The sequence below is a fragment of the Amblyomma mixtum genome, chromosome 1 (assembly GCF_055824585.1).
Source record: "Amblyomma mixtum isolate Tamu chromosome 1, ASM5582458v1, whole genome shotgun sequence".
NCBI classification, from domain to species: domain Eukaryota; kingdom Metazoa; phylum Arthropoda; class Arachnida; order Ixodida; family Ixodidae; genus Amblyomma; species Amblyomma mixtum.
Genome location: NC_143012.1, coordinates 195,760,382 through 195,781,564, shown reverse-complemented (window position 1 = coordinate 195,781,564; position 21,183 = coordinate 195,760,382). Strand labels below are relative to the sequence as shown.

At 47.4% G+C, this 21,183-nt stretch overlaps 1 protein-coding gene across 8 annotated transcripts in view; it reads right to left on the bottom strand.

Moving 5' to 3' along the window:
- Window positions 1-1,086: 1,086 nt before the first annotated feature.
- Window positions 1,087-21,183, bottom strand: part of Dmtn (transmembrane and coiled-coil domain 2 protein Dmtn) — a 51,648-nt gene continuing 31,551 nt past the window's right edge. For 5 of the 8 annotated variants that reach the window (XM_089561634.1, XM_089561626.1, XM_089561590.1 and 2 more), the window contains 7 exons: window positions 18,872-19,202; window positions 16,463-16,501; window positions 14,011-14,076; window positions 9,491-9,559; window positions 8,271-8,426; window positions 3,528-3,712; window positions 1,087-3,428 (listed from right to left, as the gene is read on the bottom strand). In XM_089561634.1, the coding sequence (XP_089417760.1) occupies window positions 3,308-3,428; window positions 3,528-3,712; window positions 8,271-8,426; window positions 9,491-9,559; window positions 14,011-14,076; window positions 16,463-16,501; window positions 18,872-19,202 (967 nt within the window). In that variant the 3' untranslated portion in view covers window positions 1,087-3,307. The remainder of the gene's footprint in view (window positions 3,429-3,527; window positions 3,713-8,270; window positions 8,427-9,490; window positions 9,560-14,010; window positions 14,077-16,462; window positions 16,502-18,871; window positions 19,203-21,183) is intronic. The other 3 variants (XM_089561617.1, XM_089561607.1, XM_089561643.1) reach the window with 3 other exon arrangements.

The window sequence follows — 21,183 nt, the reverse complement described above, 5'->3', positions numbered from 1 at the left end:
GTAGAATCCTCTAGTTAGCCACGGCGGCTTACAGCGAGGCGTGTGTTTTATATTGTGCACTTGTCTTTAGCATTGCGACTTCTTACGTCTGAAAGACGGCGGGGAAGTCAAGAGTGAGTTTTGGCGGGAATGCAACGAACGAGATGAGTGCGCGCAATATAGAGCGCCGGAGGTGGGATGTGTGGCAGCCGGACAGATCGGTCGTGTGCGGCCGGTGGTGGTCCCGGGGACGAGCGTGGAGTTGGGAGACGCGAATTACTTGAGCGGCGCCCGGACAGGTTGGCCGTGTGGTGGTCCGGAGTCGTGGAAGTTTAAGGTTTTATTTCCTGAAGCTGCGATGGTAGGTCCTTCAACGCCAGGTTAACAGCAGGGGCGACAGCACTGCCCCCTGAGGGGTTCCTCGCGGGCCAAGTGCAATGGGCACAAATCGGAAGGATCCCAGGTTGAGGACGGCCTGTCTAAATTTTAGAAAGTCTCAAATGTAGTTGTATGTCCTTGGATCGCAGTTGAACTCAGCTAGGCCACTCACGATACTGGAGCGGGAGATGTTGTCAAATGCGGCTTTTAAATCAAGTGTTAAAATGGCAGTGGTTTGGGTTTTTGGAGGTTTCTCAAGGTCTGTTATAGGAATTGGGCAGGGGAGATCATTCTGCCCAGCTCACCTTTAGGAGGCCCCGCCGTAAAGTGTTAACCCCAAATTGGGGGATCTCACAACGTAGCCTACTGCTCTGTGCAACCACCAGCGACTGAACTGCATAATAAAGATGTCTACCCTCTCTCCCTGTTCAATCACAACCTGGATCAACTTTTGACCTTTACACATTTCTCATCGATGGACATAAAGACTGGTAATGGCAGGTCAAAGACGGTGAGAGATCGAAATGACAGTGCATTCTGCCAGTCAACATCAGAGTTCAAGGTCATGCCACTTTGGCTTTGCTCTACACTGGCAAGATTCCAGTGGGTTAGGGACAAAATTCTAGTCTTCACCACAAATTTCAACTACATAAGTAGTCTGGATACAGTACTTGAGGTAATAAAGTTCACTGGACTTGTATTGAAGCTTATAAACAAACAAAACAAAAGTAAATTTTCACTTTTTATTAACTTTAAAACAGTAACTGAAATACCAACTTGCTCATACCATGTAGCCAATAATATGATTTAGATGTCTCAAATTATATGTGCATGAAATATAACACGAAGTGAAAAACACTTGAGCCAATAATTTCATTTCCATTCGGTCACAACACACTCTTTAAACACCAAATCTAAGGTACAATAGACAGTCTAGTAGCATCAACGTAACAGTATCAATGCGATATCCTTAAAAAGTGTTCGTTGGTGCAATCATTATTTTTTTTTTTTGCTTGACAAGTGCAAGGAACTTTGGTATCTTCAGCAAAGCCAATATAGTCATGCCTGTGAAATGCGAAGTTGCGAACATCCCCCAGCTTAAAAATGCACAACCCTCCAATACCCCCAGCATCCGTTTTGTGTGACGCTGATGGCTCACTTTACCATGCAAGGCGTGACACTCCTAACTGCAATAAACTGCTGCTATGTTTTGTTCACACACAAAACACAAAATAAAATGTGTAGTCGTCAGCCCTAAAAAGGAAACTTTTTAAAAGGATAAAATAACTATGTTCTGCCTCATGCCAGCACGAAAAAAGAATTTCCTTTTTTTTTTTTTGTGAGAGTGTAAACTGAAATCGAGTTGCCACAGACACCAACCTATACGATACAACCACGAGTCTGATGTGGAATGCATAAATTCATTCATCTACGTGAGCCTTGCTGTATGAAGGCCAAGCACAAGATAAAGAACAAACAACATGATTGCGAAAGCAACACAGTCATCACTATAACATGATGCCCTATAAAGCACGTAACAGGCCGAGCATTGTTGTGAAACACTTCCCAGGCCTATTCGGAAGAAGATGAACTGAAAAAGACAGCAGCGACATGGAAGAACTGCTCAATGAATCGTCCCGACGAAATGAACAACAGGCAGTTTGTGTCGAGACACACCTCGAACGTCGTCCGGCAGACGTCGTGTCACTCCCACGAGGTCCACTCTGCGACGGCAAGGATTCCTTTGCTCGCTTATCACAGAATATTAAAAAGAATGACTCGACACACACATACACACGCACGCGCACACATGCATGCTTGCACAGGCACAAAACTTGCCTACATGCAACGCACGCTCATCACCTTAAAAGCTGCTGTGCCCCGTAACCCTCCCCCTCACACTCCTGCTTTGCCTGGCAAAGTTTGGGAAGCCGGATGCGCGAGGCAAAGCAACTGCTAGGAGTCCACTCGCATGACATGCTTTGGAATGTACTGAATGCGACAGCCGCAAAGCTGCGTTTCTCAGACGTCACAGCTCTGCCTGAAACGCGGTTTGCTTGGCTGAATGCAAACGGCGGTGGCACAGTGGGTACCGAAGACGCTCGCTCTGCCGCAAAAGTCCAGTGAAGGCAACAAAAGGCACTAGCGACGTAAATCCGCATCCAAATCACATCTACTGCCTTTGTTGCGTAGAAATGAAGCTCATGGTTGAAAAAGAAAAAGAACAAAACTTGCAACTAGTGCAGTGTTTGCTGTCTTCCTGAAAGAAAAAACAAAACAACCTCTTGAGATGCAACTTTGTCACTTAATACTAAACAAAACTGTCTCAGGGATGCAGAATTGCAAGCAACAACAAACAAGTGCCTCTTTCCATAACAGTGACTCGTAAGGCACAAACATTGTCCCAGCTTTGGCCATAGGCTGTCATAATGGAAGTGCGCGCGGAAAAAGAGCCAGCAGAGGTGGCGCTGTGCATTGCATCTACATTCCAAACGGATGTCATGCGAGTTGATCCTGGTATAAGCGCACACTTCGAAAGACGAGAGAGAGAGAATTGCAACAGGTAGAAGAGGAGTAAGGTAGGAAGAAGAAGGAGAAAACAGTCCGAAGTAATGAGAACTGTGCACAACACACTCCCGGAGAGTCGAAAAGACGGGGCTCGGCGCAGAAGACCGTTTGTCCGATGGGCTTCACATGTCTCCCCCGTCTCTCTCTCTCGCTCTCTCAGTTTGGGCGATTCTCGGCACGCGGGCCGTTTCCGCTTGATGGCGAACGTGACCATGCGTTGACACCGCAGCTCGACCTTGCGTGACTGTGAGCTGGTGCATGCCGTGGTCATTTCAAGCCAGCCGGCCAGAGCTTGCGGCCATCGTGCGGAAGCTGGCGTGTGCACGAGTGGCGCGAGGCGCCTTGCTTCTCCGCGATTCATGGTGGCAATGCGCTTGTCCACTCATTTCCATCGTTCGAGTGCTTCGTTTAACTGTAGTCGAAACCAGGTAGACAGTTCCTGCCATTGCTTGGCGGCGGTGACGATGGCCAGGATCAGAAGAGCCGTGGTGATGATTCGTAACCTGCAACCAGGCACCAGAGAGACAGCAGTTTTACTAAAGAAGCGACATTTGAGGGAGGCTTGAGGGAGGGAGTGAGGGAGGCTTGAAGACACACATCACCTGGATTGTAGGAAGGGCATGGTGATGTTTGCCAGGGTGGAGACCAGGAGGAGGGCCAGCTGGAGCAGCATGAGGAGGACGTTGACCAGCTTGAGGCCAAGGGCACGCGCCTGCGAATTGTCCAGGGCGTCCAGGCTCACCAGCTGCTGCAGCTGCTGGTGCTGCTGGTGCTCCATGCGGCTGATCTGCAATGCACGACAGCAGAGCACCCAATAGCACACCCTCTTCCACGTCACTTGCATGGGTGACACCAGCACTACAGTCGAGAACACTCATAACGAGCTTGACTGTCGCGTGTCTTTCAGTCACTGCGTCCCAGCTTTCACCATCAGTGGAATACACAAAAGATGACAGTGCTGCTTAGCGCACATTTACATCATCATCATCATCAGCCTAACTACACCCACTGCAGGGCAAAGGCCTCTCCCACGTCTCTCCAATTAACCCTGTCCTTCGCAAGTTGCGGCCACCGTATCCCTGCAAACTTTTTAATCCCATCCGCCCACCTAACTTTCTGCCGCACCCTGCTACGCTTCTCTTGGAATCCACTCCGTTACCGTTAAGGACCAGCGGTTATCCTGCCTTCACATTACATGCCCTGCCCAAGCTCACTTCTTCCTCTTGATTTCAACTCGGATGTCATTTACATGCATTTGTTCTCTCACCACTCCACCCACTTCCGATCTCTTAACGTTACACCTATCATTTTTCTTTCCATAGCTCGCTGCGTTGTCTTTAACTTAAGCGGAACCCTCTTTGTTAGCCTCCACGTTTTTGCCCCATAGGTGAGCACCGGCAGGATACAGCTGTTGTATACTTTTCTCTTGAGGAATACTGGTAAACTGCCATTCATGATCTGAGAGAACCTGCCAATTTTTCTAGTTATTTCCCTCTCATGATCCAGACCAGCTGTCACTACCTTCCCTAAGTAGACATATTCTCTTACTACTTCCAGCACCTCGCTACCAATTGCGAACTGCTGTTCCCTTGCTAGGCTGCTGAACATTACTTTGGTTTTCTGCATGTTAATTCTTAGCCCCACCGTTCTGCTCTACCTGCCTAATTCATTGATCATGCTTTGTAGTTCATGTCCTGAGTGACTTGGCAATGCAATGCTATCAGCAAATCGCAAATTACTTACGTATTCTCCATTAACTCTTACCCCCAGCTGTTCCCATTTCAGGCCGCGGAATACCTCCTGTAAACAGGCAGCAAATAGCATAGGCGAGATCGTGTCTCCCTATGCAATGTTTTATTTATTTATCAGTACCTCAAAGCCCCACTAGGGGCATTAAATGAGGGGTGGGCTGGCATATGATTTAATTAAATCAGTGATGAATGATTTGAAACATTCCAGGCCAGGACGAATGAAAGCTTCAGCAGGGCAGGTTGTTCCAGTCTCTTGTGGTCTGGGCGAAGAATGATTTCAGATGCACAGAAGTGGACGCTCGAGGTGTTTGAACAGCTTTCGGATGACTGATGCGAAGTGAAAGCCAGAGTGCAGGGGTGATAACGGAATGAATCAAAAGGGGAACGATAAAACCTATGTGAGAGTCACCAGTGACCTGGCGAAGTTGCGCCACTGACTGGTGCGTTTTTGTGACATTGCCCATATATGTCTCGCGCAGAAAGCAACGCAAGCGGCGTGCATTGTGAATGTCACCCTACAGCGTGTGCTTAGGCCTAGCATGTATCGGAGATCATCATCCTGGTTTATGCCCAATGCAAGGCAAAGACCTTTCCCCATATCTCTTCAATGAACCCTGTCCTGTGCCAGGTTTTAAATATTGTACATGTATGTCAGCCAGTCTTGATATTTGTATGCTCAAATATGGTCATTACTTTGTCTACAGCACTTAGTTTTTGTCAAAGCACTGTCTTTACTTAGCAGTGTGGCGTTCCATGGGCTCCCTGGCAGCACTACAACACGCCGTCGCGTTCCACTCCTGATGGCGAAGCTTAAGCGGCATTAATTAGCACTTAATTAGTATTCAGACATTAATCAGTAATTAACAATTAATTAAATGATTTGTCATCACTTAGTAATTAGTACTCAATTACATGTGACACCACCAGTGCCACAGAGGCAGTCAAAGTGGTGCGGAAAACGCTTTCGCCTCTACGCACTTTAGACAGTCAAAGTGCCCCCAGAATTTTGTGGGGCAGGTGTGGATGCTTTCTGAGGTTGTAATGTTTGATCTGGTTTTGAAGCAAAGAATGATCGATGCATACAGTGCAGGCAATAAATGGGCAACCAATGAGCACTCTCCAGTGTAGGATGACATTGTACCGCTTCACCGCTGTGGTTCACTTCGGCTTTGTGGCCCGCTATAAAGAAAAGGTTCTTGTGGTCCTGCGTTTGGAGGACAGCCATAAGGTCATTCCCTGAGCAAGCAAAATTAGTACGATTCAGATGTACGCTAAGAACATGATGTTATGTTCCCTGGCAAATTTCTTTTCTCCTTGTGTTTTTACATGTGTACCAGCATGATTTTCACTATTTCTGCGAGAAATACAAAAGTCATCGAAATTTTGATCCTCATGTATGCCCCTGACGAGGACCACAGCTGTACAGCATGTCCCACGCAAAGGTCTGTGGTTCATGCATGTTTGCTGTAGTTGGGCCCACGTTCACAGATGTTTGCTCTACCTATGACTCAGTGCCATAGCTCTCATGATTATCATGACCACACCATCACCTTCGTTCATACCAAGCGAGAGTTTGTTACGAGTGGAACCGATATACGTGGTCTCTATGTAACTGGCACCCTGGTATAACTCCCTGACCTTGCGTCGTAGTTAAAACATGCAACTCCGTGTGCCTCCCAGCCAGCAAGATATGCACTAGGTACCCCCAATCTCCCTTCCCCAGAGACCCAACTTCCTTAGTCCTCCCTCCCTCCCTCCCTTTCTCACAAGAAATATGAGCCCTCTGATGCCATGGTGCTGACGCCACTGCCACCTGGTCACCTGTGATGAGTATAAGGAAGGTAGGAAAGGGTCATATACAGGACTCAGTGCTGTATATGACACAGTTGTGCAGGCTGACTCTATGGCCTTTCTGTGGCTTTTGTTTATATCCAAACTAGCATGGGAGGAAACCAACACGGCAGCACAAGTGTGCAGTGGCTCTGCTCTCTCTACTGCCACCTTGTACGGTGGGAGCTACAGAGGACCCATTCCCACATGCAATCTGCTCTCTGTGGTGGTGATTGAAAAATGGTTTATAACTGTGCAGCTGTGCTAACCCCAATTGACTTTCATCGCGAAAAAAATTCCACAGTGGCACTTGATCAAATGACGTGCTGGATGTTGCTCCACTTCATTTTTGTTCCACAAGCAAGGAGCGGTCAAGCTGAAATCAGTGGCCTCTCACAATGCCCATTCACTCATTTGTTTTGGTGGGTCAGATCAGGCTCATAAAGGAGCTGACAGAAGGGCTAGCAGCGTTGCACGTGCACTTCTACGTGTTCCTGGCAACAGACTACAAGACGAGACGCAGTGGAACTTTCTTAATTCTTCCAGCTCCTTTATTCAAAGTGATGGTGTGGTCCTGTCAATGTGAAGTGCATAAAAAAAAATGCTTCCCTTAATTGTTTGTTTGTTTGTTGTTTGTTGGGGTTTAACGTTCCAAAGCGACTCAGGCTATGAGGGACGCCGTAGTGTAGGGCTCCGGAAATTTCGACCTCCTGGGGTTCCTTAACGTGCACTCACAATGCACAGCACACGAGCCTCTAGAATTTCGCCTCCATCGAAATTCAGCCGCCGCGGCCGGGATCAAACCCGCGTCTCTGAGGCCAGCAGCCGAGCACCATAACCACTCAGCCACCGCAGCGGGGCTCTTCCCTTAATTAGAATGATGCATAACCTGCAAGGGAACAGCAGTTCGCAATTGGTAGCGAGGTGCTAGAAGTAGTAAGAGAATATGTCTACTTAGGGCAGGTAGTGACCGCAGATCCGGATCATGAGAGGGAAATGACTAGAAGAATAAGAATGGGGTGGAGCGCGTATGGCAGGTTCTCTCAGGTCATGAATGGTAGCTTACCAATATCCCTGAAGAGAAAAGTATACAACAGCTGTATCCTACCGGTACTCACCTATGGGGCAGAAACGTGGAGGCTAACAAAGAGGGTTCAGCTTAAGTTAAGAACAACGCAGCGAGCTATGGAAAGGAAAATGATAGGTGTAACGTTAAGAGATCGGAAGAGGGCGGAGTGGGTGAGGGAACAAACACGGGTTAATGACATCCTAGTCGAAATCACGAGGAAGAAGTGGGATTGGGCAGGGCATGTAATGCGAAGGCAAGATAACCGCTGGTCCTTAAGGGTAACGGAGTGGATTCCAAGAGAAAGCAAACGTAGCAGGGGACGGCAGAAAGTTAGGTGGGTGGATGAGATTAAGAAGTTTGCGGGAATACAGTGGCGGCAACTGACAAAGGACAGGGTTAATTGGAGAGACATGGAAGAGGCCTTTGCCCTGCAGTGGGTGTAGTCAGGCTGCTGCTGATGATGATAACCTGACTACACTTTCAGTCTCCTTTCCCTTCAAGTCTAAATTACCAAGAGCGGCCTCTACTTTGAACGGCAAAAGTAAGGTGCCGATACAATGGTGAATACCGTAAACAAATTATGCAAACGTAAGTAATGGCGAATACCGAATGGTGAATAAAAGTAATGGCGGATAACGTAAGCAAATAGTCAATTTTTTTTTTTTAACTCCTGCTGCACAGGCACACTTGCTCACCCGTGTCTGGCAGCTCTCGAGCAGTTCCTGGACGTCGCGCAGGCGCTCCTCGCTCTGGTACTGCACCTTCTCCTCCATGTCCGCCATGCCCTGCTTGAGGTTCTCCATCTCGTTCTGGTGCAGCTCAATCAGGTCGTTCATCTGCTCCTCCAGGCGCTACACCACCAGACACACCGGGGCGGTTCAGTGACCACCCACCAACGCCACTGCTACACGGGTTGTTAACTCAACTGCCACCGCTAAAGCATCATCATCATCGGTCCACTTCAACCACGGTCAGATGACGCTGCACCTGAAAACATGATCGGTCTGAACTGCGACTGTAGTCAATGGTTCCGGTTTCCAACCCTCACCAAACTGAACAGCAGTGCACAGCATTCAGAAGCGGCATGTTTACAGGCCTTAGTTCAAGACGTCCATCCGTTTATGCCTTCGCAGACCTCGTTAAACGTGTCAGCATCCTGTTACCTCGAACTGGAGGCCTAAAGGAACAATGAAGACAACTTCATCGAATAACTGTTCTTAATTTATTTTCTGGCTCCTTCTGAGTATACTAAGTTTGTCCGGCAGCAAAAGACCAATTTGCCAGCTAGAAAATTGATTTTAAAAATTTTCCCGCCAGTCAACAGACACCCAAGACGTCCAAGCCAAGAAGCACTGGTTGCCGCCATTTTTAAGCTGTTTTTAAGCTCTGGGACCAAAACCCAAAAACATTTGGTGCCGATGCACACAGTTGACTTGTGAAATCGGCCAATGATGGTGACGCCTGTATTTTGTTGTTCTGTCTTTTGTAGCTTATAAGAGTTCCATTTTCGGTGACAGTGGTTACGATTAGAACTCGGTACCGTACTGATACAAGCCAACTTCCATCTGTCTTTGGTGCCACTTAAACACGACAAAGACATGGCATGACACCACTAGGGATGGGTGGAGTGGGTTAACATGGAAGGGCACAGATAACTAATGGTCAGCTCAGTGGCAGTTAGAAGCTAATAGCTGCCTTTTCCAACGACAGCTGAAACTGACCATGCTGCGTAGCTCTGAGGTTGCCAAGTGACAACAACGTTTTTTTCCAAGATAGCAACCGCCCCAGGCTACTACTGATTATATTCAGGAAATCAGGAACTGTTAGCTACCACACCAGGGCACGCAACTCGAATAAAATCGCATTAACAACGCTCTGCCGCGTTGCAGCGGCCGAGATCCAAAGCAAAGCCCACCTCTGCGACACCGTGTCTGCCTGGCGCTTGTTCACCGTGCCAGCACGTAGCTGGAGCCAGGGCGCCCATCTGGCAGCAGCGCAGCATGACAACAGAGAGCACAACGAGAGGCATGCATAAGGTCCTGCCCAAACCTTGGTGGTAGGCATACTGACTAGAACAGGGGTTCTCAGACTGGGTTCCTGGAGGTGAACTTGCTGGGTTCCAGGCACCTAAATCTACGCATGCTCAACCCCTCCCATTCTCCTCTAACCGCTTCATTTCGGGAATGACCACACTGTGATTGCTTACAGCAGGCTGTTTTACCCTCAACCATGCGTTATTAAACGAACTTCGTCAAATTTTTAGGGGCTGTAATCTGCATGCTCTTCATGCATGTCAGGCAGGAAGGGGTGGACGCCAGAACATGTAGCATATTCCTTGCCAACTTTTTGAGAACCCCTGGACTAGAACGTTTCTATATGTGGCAGTTTCATACATTTGCTTGTATTCTACTGCCACCTATGAACTATGACGCTATGAACTACATAACTATGAACTACAAAGCTATGAACCTATGACGCTATTGGCAGATTAGTTTGTGCCTTACGCCAGTGTCCTCAAGGCTAAAAAACTGATGCTAAGTGAGGTTAGGCAGTGTCGTAGCATCATGCACCATCATCACAGATGTAGCTTCTTAAGATATATGTTGTGCAATCTCCACAGACAGGCCCCACTGGACATTGACTTCGTGGTTTCCATTACACTGATTCGGAGGCACCATATGGTGCTCATACACTATGCATGTAATGCTGCCGACAATGCCCCTAGTACACAGTGCAACCTTGTATAATGTGGAAATTGTGTGCTGCAGAACTTGGGCACTTTTGTCGCAAAAAAGGGGCAAGTTTCTCAATGCCGGACAGCACAATCCATAACAGCCGGGTATTACAAAGTGAACTGAGCGAAGAGATCGGCCGCCTTCGGCTTGTGACCAAACTGCAGATATCAGCGAAGCATGACAAAAAATGCATAGTCTAGGTCCTTCAGAGCAATATTAAGGGGGGGACATGGCTTTCAACACCAACTTTCTTAATTTCTTGTGTATTTTGATGACGATTTTTCTGCATGCAAGTAACGCTTTCAAAGTAATGCTTTCAAGTGCACAAAATTTCAGCGTTGTATCTGCAGAACTTTTCTGTACACATTTTTTCCTCTTCTACACCTTGTGAAAAGCCCGCAGACTAGACAAACTATGACAGAAGACTGGTTGAAAATCCATTTCACTTCTTAGATTCTTTTTCCATGACAAATTTTTATTTTGTTTTCATTCTTTACAAAGCAGTTGCTATAGACTGCTATAGACTGGTAGCAGTTGCTGTAGACACACTGTTAACAAGATGTCACACGAAAATCCTACAACCCATCGAAATGAAAAAGCAAGAATGCCATTGCATAGAGTGGAATTCCGCGAGTGCAACAGGCAAACGGGGCCAAAATAGACAAAACTGTCCTGAACAAATCAGCTGCACAAGCTGAGCACCCAATCAGAAAACCGGAACAGAAAAAAATGCAGATTTTTCGACCATTTCCTCGCTATGGAGTGCCACAACAGTTCCCTCAAACTTTTTTTTTTTTTTCAGTACTTCCTCTTGGACGCAATAATTTTTAAAAAAGTATTTCTTTGGCCATTTTTTCCAACCTGAAAGCTGCGCCCCCACTTAAGCTTCACAGTGAAGCTTTGAATGTAGTGAAAATGAGTATGCAGCCAGTGCGATGATCTGGTGCAGTGCTCTGGAGATCCCAAAATATTTGAACAAACAGTGCACGTGCCCCTTACACACTGTTTTCACTTCAGATTGCCCAGCATTGCAATGGCGTGGCAAAATCTGGAAGAGCAATGGCCGCAGCATACATTGTCTGCAGATGATTGGGAGTTGGGCATTATCCCTCCCCATACCACCTACTGCTGCTGGGATCTTCCAGAGCTCCTGCCAGTCGCGAACAAGGCTTCTAGCACCACGCTTCCCAGTGTGCAGTGCTCCTAACCTTGTTGTCGCCCGCATGTGCTAGACAAACTTCTTACCATTTACGAACCATAACGTACATGTTGCTATGCTTCAGCTTGCCCTAGCATAACATACTTCAGGCTCTACGCCTGCTGCTGGTCAAACGGAAGTGTTGTGACGTTTTCCGACATACCAAAAGAAAGACAACGATTCAAACCGAAGAACCTTGTCCCGTGGTGTCCAATAATGATTGTTACACAGGAGAGGGCAATGACACACAGTAAGTTACATTACGGAGGCTGGCTTTTTTTTCAGCACACAACCAATACACTACAGCACGTGTGCCAACAAGACTGGGCCAGTGTGACTAGCATAACCGTAAAATTCAAGAAGAAAAGCTCAATAAGACAGCAGCAACGTCATCTGAAATGCAAGGGGCACTCTAGGCAGGCGAAGACAGCATGCAGAACAAGGGACCAGAGGCAACTTTCGGCTGCAATGTAACAGCACACTACTCGCGTCCCCTATACGTTCCCTAGCAGCACCTCAACACAAAGTGTGGGCTGTGAAACACTGCCGCAGCTGCTCTACGGTGAGCACCACAGAGCACATTCTTTGACAGCAGGGGCACATTTAGCTCGCACATCCCGGTTTCGCGTGACATGCTGTGAGCCATGCTGTGAGGCCATAAATGCCATCACACTTCAGAGTAAATCAGCACAGCGATTTCACCAGCACTATGGTTTTCCCAGAAATTCCCTTCAGCTCACATTTCACTCTTTGAGGGACGCTGAGGATGACTCTGTGCAATTTCAGTTTTTCAGCAAAATTCAACTGTGCGGCTTTTTGTGGTTCTGCAGACGTTCTCTTGGCAGCAAAAGACGAATTCAGTGCTGAAAAACTTGCATTTGGAAATGGAGAACTCTCTCTCCACAGGGCTGTACTGAAAGTAATGCAAAAGTTGGCGTAACTTCTATTACTATTTGACATCATCATCAGCCTGACTACACCCACTGCAGGGCAAAGGCCTCTCGCACGTCTTTCCAATTAACCCTGTCCTTCGCCAGTTGCAGCTAACGTATCCCTGCAAATTTCTTAATCTCATCCGCCCACCTAACTTTCTGCCGTTCCCTGCTACGCTTGCCATCTCTTGGAATCCACTCCGTTACCCTTAAGGACCAGCGGTTATCTTGCCTTCGCAATACATGCCCTGTCCAAGCCCACTTCTTCCTCTTGCTATCAACTAGGATGTCATTAACCCGCGTTTGTTCTCTCCCCCACTCCGCCCGTTTCCAATCTCTTAACGTTACACCTATCATTTTTCTTTCCATAGCTCACTGAGTTGTCCTTAAGTTGAACCCTCTTTGTTAGCCTCCACGTTTCTGCCCCATAGGTGAGTATCGGTAAGATACAACTGTTGTATGCTTTTCTCTTGAGGGATATTGGTAATTTGCCATCCATGATCTGAGAGAACCTCATTCAAATTCTATGTGTTTGCCGGGTAACTCTTCTTCATATAACCGTCAGATTTTTATTATTTTTTTTTTTTTCAGATGGGCCGCCCTGGAATTTTTGACAAAGGAAGGATGCAGGCTGTCCAATATCCATAGAAAAGTACTGAATGTTTAAGGAGATGACACCGCTGACAAGATGAACGTGCCGAGATGGATTAAGAAGTTTAAACAGGGAATACCAGTGCCAAAGACAAACCGTGCAGTAGGAGAAAATCCACAGCAACCACAGACACAAATCGGCAGCGAATTGACAAACTGACGCTGGCCCAATTGCGTCGCTCGTGAATTGACATGACAACAAGTAGTACCTTTGTATTGAGAAAGAGCTACTCTACAAGCAAACAGAATTTTGAACAATGCATGCCAGTTAATAATAGAGTAATGCCAATTTTTTTTCATTACTTTCGGTACTACCTTGGCAGTTTAGACTTTTATGGAAGACATGTTTGCTGACTTGAATTGGCTGGCGATGTAGTTTAGCACTGATGAACCACGTTCAATAAGAAGCCCTGTCACTGCAGCTTGGTGGTTAAAATGGCCGCAGGTGGCGATGTTTTTATGCAACCTTTTGGCCTTTTCTAGGCAGAAAAGTTTCATTTTAACTAAAAACAGCCCCCTGTCATCATGATGCAGCGACAAATTGATATATGACAACTTCAATTATACCTCGGTGTCTCTTTAAGAAGGTACTGTCATTGTTACTGCGATCCATCAGACATGTCTCCCTTCTTGTCCGCGTTTGTCGTCACGCATCATCGTGTGAGTGAAAACATTGAGAGGGTTGCGCTAAGCGAACTGCGGCTGAAGACAGGTGCCAGCTGAACTGAAGTGGTGTACAGATACGCCTGCATTAACGCCTCTTTTTGGGCTAGTTGGTGCATACTTGAATTGGAGAAAAAAAACAGCACCAAGCCATGCAAACCACACGAAAGAACACCTTCTGGGCGACACTCCACATAGAGAAGCAGCCCGGGAAGCCGGAAGAGCAAAGAAGGAAGAGAAAAGAAAGCGCACCCACCTCGTACCTGTAGCGCTCTTCCTGCAGGGCTTGGCTGAAATAGGAACACTCGTGGTGCAGCTGGTTCTGCAGAGTGACAGCAGAGAAGAAGAAAAAAAAGGTGGTTGCCTTTCTAGCTGGAAGCTCTGCTCCACAAGTGTTACTTTCATCTAAACTGGCATCCTGTAAAAATACTAATGGCTTTATTTCAATGTCATGTGCAATGTTAGAGGAGCAATAAAAAAAAAACCTATGACTGCCAGTGCATCCCCCGCCTACTAGAAAAAGAGACAGCAGCAGAGTACAGACAAGGAAAAAGAAAAAAAAAGTAACCCAGTGTACACAGCTAGCCATTCATGCATAGTTTTCTTGCAAGTAACAAGTTACGAACGTTGAAATAACACGAATGTTACAAAAGATAACACTTCATAAACATGCATTTCAAGAAAAAAAAAAAATCTCGGGAGGTATGCAAGAAGTTTAGAGCCAGGTTTAAAGGCTTTGCTGTGTAAATTAACAAGGTTACGTGATTAGAAATAGAAGCATTTGACGTCTGCAATTCGTCCGAAAAGAAGGCACATACCAGATGATGCATATGATGCATACTACGCATTTTGAAAGGCAACTATGCCAGCCATTACATCATGATAGCATAAAGCAACACCATAACAGCGAACACTTCTGGCTGACTGACACAAAGCTAGCTATCCTGATTAGTCCGATGCTTTCTCCACATTTCGAAAACGGCGCAAAGTATGACCACTGTTGAAAAATTCGAATCAGTTGCCTGCTCAAGCACTACTGGCCGTCCGAGAGCATAGCTTCTGCAGTAATATCACTGAACTTTGGTAACCTTACAATTTGTTTTGGTGAAGCAAAACCAGTTTACTAACAATGTCTAAAAGCAAACTACATGGTCAGATGCAACTGAGCAGACACGCACAACCAAAATCGGGGCTAAAAGAAAGACAAAACTTTACAACGTTTGCGACATTTAAAAGGAGACCTGCATCTAGTAATGTTGGTTATAAATAAGCCTTCAGCTCTACAGACAATTATTCTTAAATTAAAAGTTTCAAATACAGCTGTCAAACAGAGTTTCAGATAGAGAGGGTCGCTGCCGATTCAGACACAGAAGACTGCCTCAATGCATGCTATGCTCAGTGCTTTCTCAAACTCTCTCCTTTGCTCTCTGCAGGAAAAAAAAATGTTGCCTAACATGGCTGCTGTCCACTTTGCTGTCTATGTAGCCACGTGGAGAACTGGACCATGTCCAGAGGCTATTTATTTATTTATTTACTTAGTTACCCATAGTTTTACTTTTCACGATTCAGAGCCAAATGCCTTCCTTTGCTAAGAACCCTACTGCTCGGTTACTTCACACTGATAATAAAAATAAGCATGCAAACAGTGAAACTTCAGCTTGGATCAAAACAGAATTGGAAAACATCAACTGGTCTCAACAAAAGGATGAATAGCGAAGAACACCATACGTTTTTCAAAGTCAGGCGGGAGATCAAAATACTTTTAAAAACAACAAACTAGGATTTATTTACAACTACACTAAGAAAGGAAACACTGGCCGGAGAGCGGCGAAATGAGAGGCTCGCCTCTACGGCAGATGGAGCGTGATACCTACCTCTCACCATACTACCCCTCCTCAATTCCATGGTAAACACACTCTGAATGTTTTCCGTGGCAGAAGCCTTCCCGGTTGCTCATTCCTCACTTATCATACACCCTCCGGGTGGTCGCCATGGCAACCACCCTCTGGTTGCACCTTCTTAAGCTCGCGCCCCACCTTCATCCCTCAACGGCAATCATCCTCCAGGTGGTCCCAGTGGTATCTACCCTCCGGTCGGGGATTTCTCTGCTCTTGCCCCACCCTCCTCTTTCAACAGTAACCATCTCCTGGACCGGTTCCCGTGGTCACCACCCTCATGTTGCACCTTCCTATGCTCTGGTCCATACCTTGTTCCTTCCATGATAACCACAGGATCCTCCTCGTACGGCAAGTATCCTCGGGTGGTTGCCATGGCAACCAGCCTCCGGTTCCACATTTCTACGCTTCCCCCATACCCTACTCCTTCCTCCGTGGTCCCCCTCCGGATGGCTCCCATGGTAACCACCCACCAGTTAGGCATTGCTCTGCTCTCCTCATACCCTCCTCTTCTACGGTAACCTCCCTTGCAGTGGTTCCCACGGCAATGCAGCCACCGGTTACGCCGACTACTGCTGCTGCTACTACTACTACTACTACTACTACTACACAGACGTGAAACCCAGCAACAGGCACCTAACAATTATCACTGTAAAAGGCAAGACAAAACATATATCAAATGGCTAGAGGTTGCAAAAAAGAAAAAAAGGAAGGGCACATAATGCTCCTGCATAGAACAAAAGGCAAGAACACAGAACGAGAGAGGAGCAAGGGGCACACGCCAGAGAGGAATTGGTCCAGACAGATATGTACCGCAGTTTCCAGCTTGCAAGGGGAGCCGAAAATGAACACCTGCAGCGGCGGAACAGGGGCAGTTGGACAGGACAGAGAGAGAGAGAGAGGGAAAGGGAATGGAGGAAGAGAAGAGAAGAAAAGGATGCTTTGGCAGAAGCAGCAGCAGGGCTCACCACAACAAGCACAGATGCCCGAGCAACTGGTAGAAACCCTTTTGGAAATCAGAAATGTGTTAAGAAAAACAGACACACTGCAAGACAAGGACTTCAAAATGGCACGCCACCACCATGCCTCTGTCATCATTTCCCTCACATCTTGTGGGCTGCACTGCACACAACAAGCATGGTATCTTTCCCTTTTGCCACTTAACTCATTTGTAGACTGAAAAACTGACTTGCTACGCAGAGGACGTTTAGCAGTGCGCTATCTTTATAAGTGAACGCTCAAGGAAAGCAAACAGAGTGAAGGCACAACATGTGGCACAAAATAAAATGACACCTTTGCAGACAACAGGAGTGCTTCCCACTTCTGCCTGATCAAGACAAGTGCACAATGCCCCTCTCACAGGCAAAACACTGCTACAGCACATACCACACTGTTTTGTACCATCAGGGGGCTGGAGGCTGTCACTCACAGAGGCCAATATCATGAGCGACACTCAAACAGCCAATGCTCTTTGGCAGCAGAGAGCTTTGAAAATGAATGGATGGGAACAGCCTCCTACGCTACTGATTCAACATCCAGAGATTGGCTTTGATACACTATTGCTACACAGCTCAGAGCTCCGTAATGACAGCAATGCATTAACGCAAATATGCAAGAGTTCGTTTTAGCGACAAACAAAAACTGCAACCTTTGTCCACAAAACCTAAACCAGCAGAATAAAGCAAAACAAAGGTAACTGTTGCATACTGCCAGCCATCTACTAAGTTATCTTTTGTGAGAAGTTAATCCGGCATGATTCATCAAGAAGAAATGTAGCCTATGGCTATCTCTGCAGCATTTAACCTGCTGCTTGCCACATCTGCCCCATACTGTGTTAAATGACAAGCAGCCAGCCAGGACTTCAGTACAAAGGGTGGTGAAATGCAAAGGTTCCTTCTTACAGCCATGATTTAACTGTCCCAAGACACAAAGCCCCACTTACTCGTGTATAAAAAGCCAGCAACACAAAAAAATGCACAAAATCTACAGCAAAATTATCGACAGTGCTTCTCTGACTGGTAATGGCAACCATGCTGCACATTCATTAAAATTACTGGAAATGCTTTCAGGGTACCGCACTCCTTTTCTTCACGATACAAGGCATGGAAGGTTGCCAGAACAGTGAGCAGCAACTTTTGCAGCGCACCTGCTAAAAGAAGCGCGCTTTTAAAGCCTCTACGTTGTCCTCTGGGACCTGCATAGATGCACAGGGGTACTGCTTGAAAAAGCTGCACAAATTGGTGTGCCAAGAAGGAATGCAGTTTTCTGAAAACATAATGGTGGCAAGTGATGGAGTCGAAGAGGTCATCTGACCATCATGAACTCCTCAAGTGTTCGGAACCTGAGCCATAGAACAGTGCTACAGTGTCGGCTTAAGTAAAAGTGCAGCAACGATGTCAAATATACCGCAGCCAAGTCGCCAGATGGCAATATAAGCCATGCACTAAAAGTACTGCAAAGCTACACCTGCCCTCATTAACTATGATCTTCATTTCCAGTGCAGGCGAGACCATAACCTCATCTGAACCAAACTAGCCGGGTTGAAAAGTGCCCCAGTCAGGTACCGTAGTGTCTGCTACACCTCACCAATTTCTGTATCTTTGCAAAGGCAGCTCCTGCAATGATCTATGTATACGGTCCGGCAGAGGCGGGCAGCACTAAGTTTTGGTCCTCACTCTGCGCTGACCAAGGAGTCCACACATAAAAAACAGCAGCAAATATAACAGGGGGGCGCAACTGAATCTGAAAGGTTGGTTGGTTTGGTTTGTGGGGTTTAACGTCCCAAAGCGACTAAGGCTGTGAGGGACGCCGTAGTGGAGGGCTCCGGAAATTTCGACCACCTGGGGTTCTTTAACGTGCACTGACATCGCACTGCACACGGGCCTCTAGAATTTCTCCTCCAAAGAAATTCTAGCCGCCGCGGCCGGGATCGAACCCGCGTCTTTTGGGCCAGCAGCCGAGCACCATAGCCACTGAGTCACCGCGGCGGCGAATCTGAAAGGGGACAGCAAGAGTGTTGAAGGCTTCACCCTGCATGCATCTGATGTTTATGTGATTCTCCCTGAGGTAATGCTTTCCATTTATACCTGAGTATGCAGCCTTACAAGGGATAGGGGTGGCACGCACGCACGCACGCACGCGCACGCGCACACACACACACACACACACACACACACACACACACACACACACACACACACACACACACACACACACACACACCTTGAGTGCCTCGATCTCCTCCGTGAGGCGCTGGCACTCCTCCCGCCGCTCGGCCAGCTCCGCCAGCAGGGGCTCCAGCTCTGCCTCGGGGACCAGGGCCCCACCCACCGTGGAGGAGAGAGGGGGCGGGGCCACCGAGGGGCTGGCCACGCCCACCAGGAGGGACTGGGGGTCTGGGGGCGGGATCAGCGGAGGGTGGCGGGGGCTGGCCGTGGCCGGGGCTGACCCCGACCCTGCCCCACCTGACAACCCCGGATGATGGGACAGGGACGCCAGCTGGCTTGACTCGGACGTCAGGCTCGAGCTATCCTCATCTGACGCATACTTGTTGCTGCAGCCAGAAGGGAGACAGTGAAACAAAGAAAGCAACGATCATGAAATTTTGGACACTGCAAAAAGAGAGCACAGAGCCCCTACAGCATTTCAGAGGCATGGACAGCACAGACAGAACTGGACCAGGGCTCCCATTCTAGCTTTGATTTGTCTCAGGACTCTCAGCACTCACCAAATAGTCAAAGCAGTCAAAGCTGTTGTAGTTCTTAGTTGCAATGAGAAAGTTAGGTCTTATCGGGTTTAAAGCCCCATACAGTGTCGACCTGATTTGAATAACCAAAGACCTGTTTTTCTAAGAAGTGTATTTTTTCTCTTCCTTTTTTATCATTTTTTCTGTGCGCTTCATTCATTATTGTTTTTTCTAATGATGCACCAGCCATTTTTGACAACCACTGTTTGAATTTTTGTGATGCTCCTTGTGTAGGTACCGTATTTACTCGCATAATAGGCGCACTTTTTTTCCAGAAAATCCGGCTCAAAGTTCGGGGTGCGCCTATTACGCGGGGTAAAATTTCCGGAAATTTTTCGACTCGCAAAATTGAACACACCGCGTAAACGCACTCGTGTACGGGCCGCACCCCGTTTTCGCGAAGAAAATGTTAAAAAAAAAAAGTCCGTGTAAGGGCCGCACCGAAACTTTCGGAATGCACGCGCCGAGGCCCCCGCGATCTGCTCCGGCTGCGCGCAACGGGCGCTTGATCGCGGAGGCCACACACGCGCACAGGAGCTTCCAGACGCCGCCCACGAAGGGCGCCCAAGGCCAAGCTTATCATCATCATCGTTTTCCTACGCCGGGAGCTTTCGCTATCTAATCGCCATCAGCATCTCCAGCTCGTTTTTTTGTTGTTGTTGTTGTTGCTGTCAAGTGCCAGGATTTGCGGTAGCACGATAGTTATCGTGGTTTATGGCTTTGCCGCGGAGCGTCGATGTTTTAGCTCGACGGGCAAGCACCTTAACAGCTACACGGCTGGTAGGTTGGAAAATACGACGTGGCCGAGAAGTGGGGCAGTTGCGACTGCGGCGTCCCTAAATTTTCGTACGCGACTCCAAGCGCCGAGGTTTTCGTGGGCTTAAGTCGGGAACGTTTCCGGCTGGAGATGAAGCTTTCCAAACAGACGTTTAAAGTGAGCATCCCTGAAAACTGTGTGCGGCTGTTCTACGCGATGTCGTTGTACGTGCTGTGGGTCTGCAGCAGCTGCGACGGCAGCAGCACTAGTAGGGACTAGTAGTCAGTTCAGCAAAAACTTTGTTAAAATAAAGATTGGGAAGCGGGGGGTGGCGAGGCGTCGGCTTGCAATCGTGTAAGTACAGTACTGATCACAGTGCCAAGTTCGGGGTGCGCCTATTATGCGCGGAAATAAAAAAAAATCTGATTTTTCGCGCCCTAACTAGGGGTGCGCCTATTATGCGAGTGCGCCTATTACGCGAGTAAATACGGTAATTTCCATGTTACTTGCTGCCCTGCAATGTAGGAGCCGCGGGGCATGACAAGCCACATTTTGTGGCTTTAGTTCCTTCGACCCTCTCCATGTGTGCATGGGAAATAAATAAAATTGAAAATTGAACCAGCTCAGGCTATGAGGGACGCTGTAGTGGAGGACTCTGGACAATTTCAACCACCTGGGGTTCTTTAGCGTGCACTGACATCGCAAAGGAAATAGCTCTCCAGCATTGCAGCCAATCACCATAACCACTGAGCCACTGCTGTGGCTAGTTGCAACAAGAAGTGCAGTGGTGTAGCCCATACGGCAATTACACCATCTGCATCCACGACACCGTGAGTGATAAAAAGCTTCTTAGTGCGACAATTTAGGAAACCATTTTCTTTTAATGACAGCGTGATGCATTACACGAAAAAAAAATTTAATGTGGGAATAAAAATCACCATTATCCCGATAAAACATGGCAGGAAATACTTTTTTGCTCATTAGCCAAAAGGATCCAATTCTGGGCCGTTGCTTTTGATCGCAGCTGCTGTG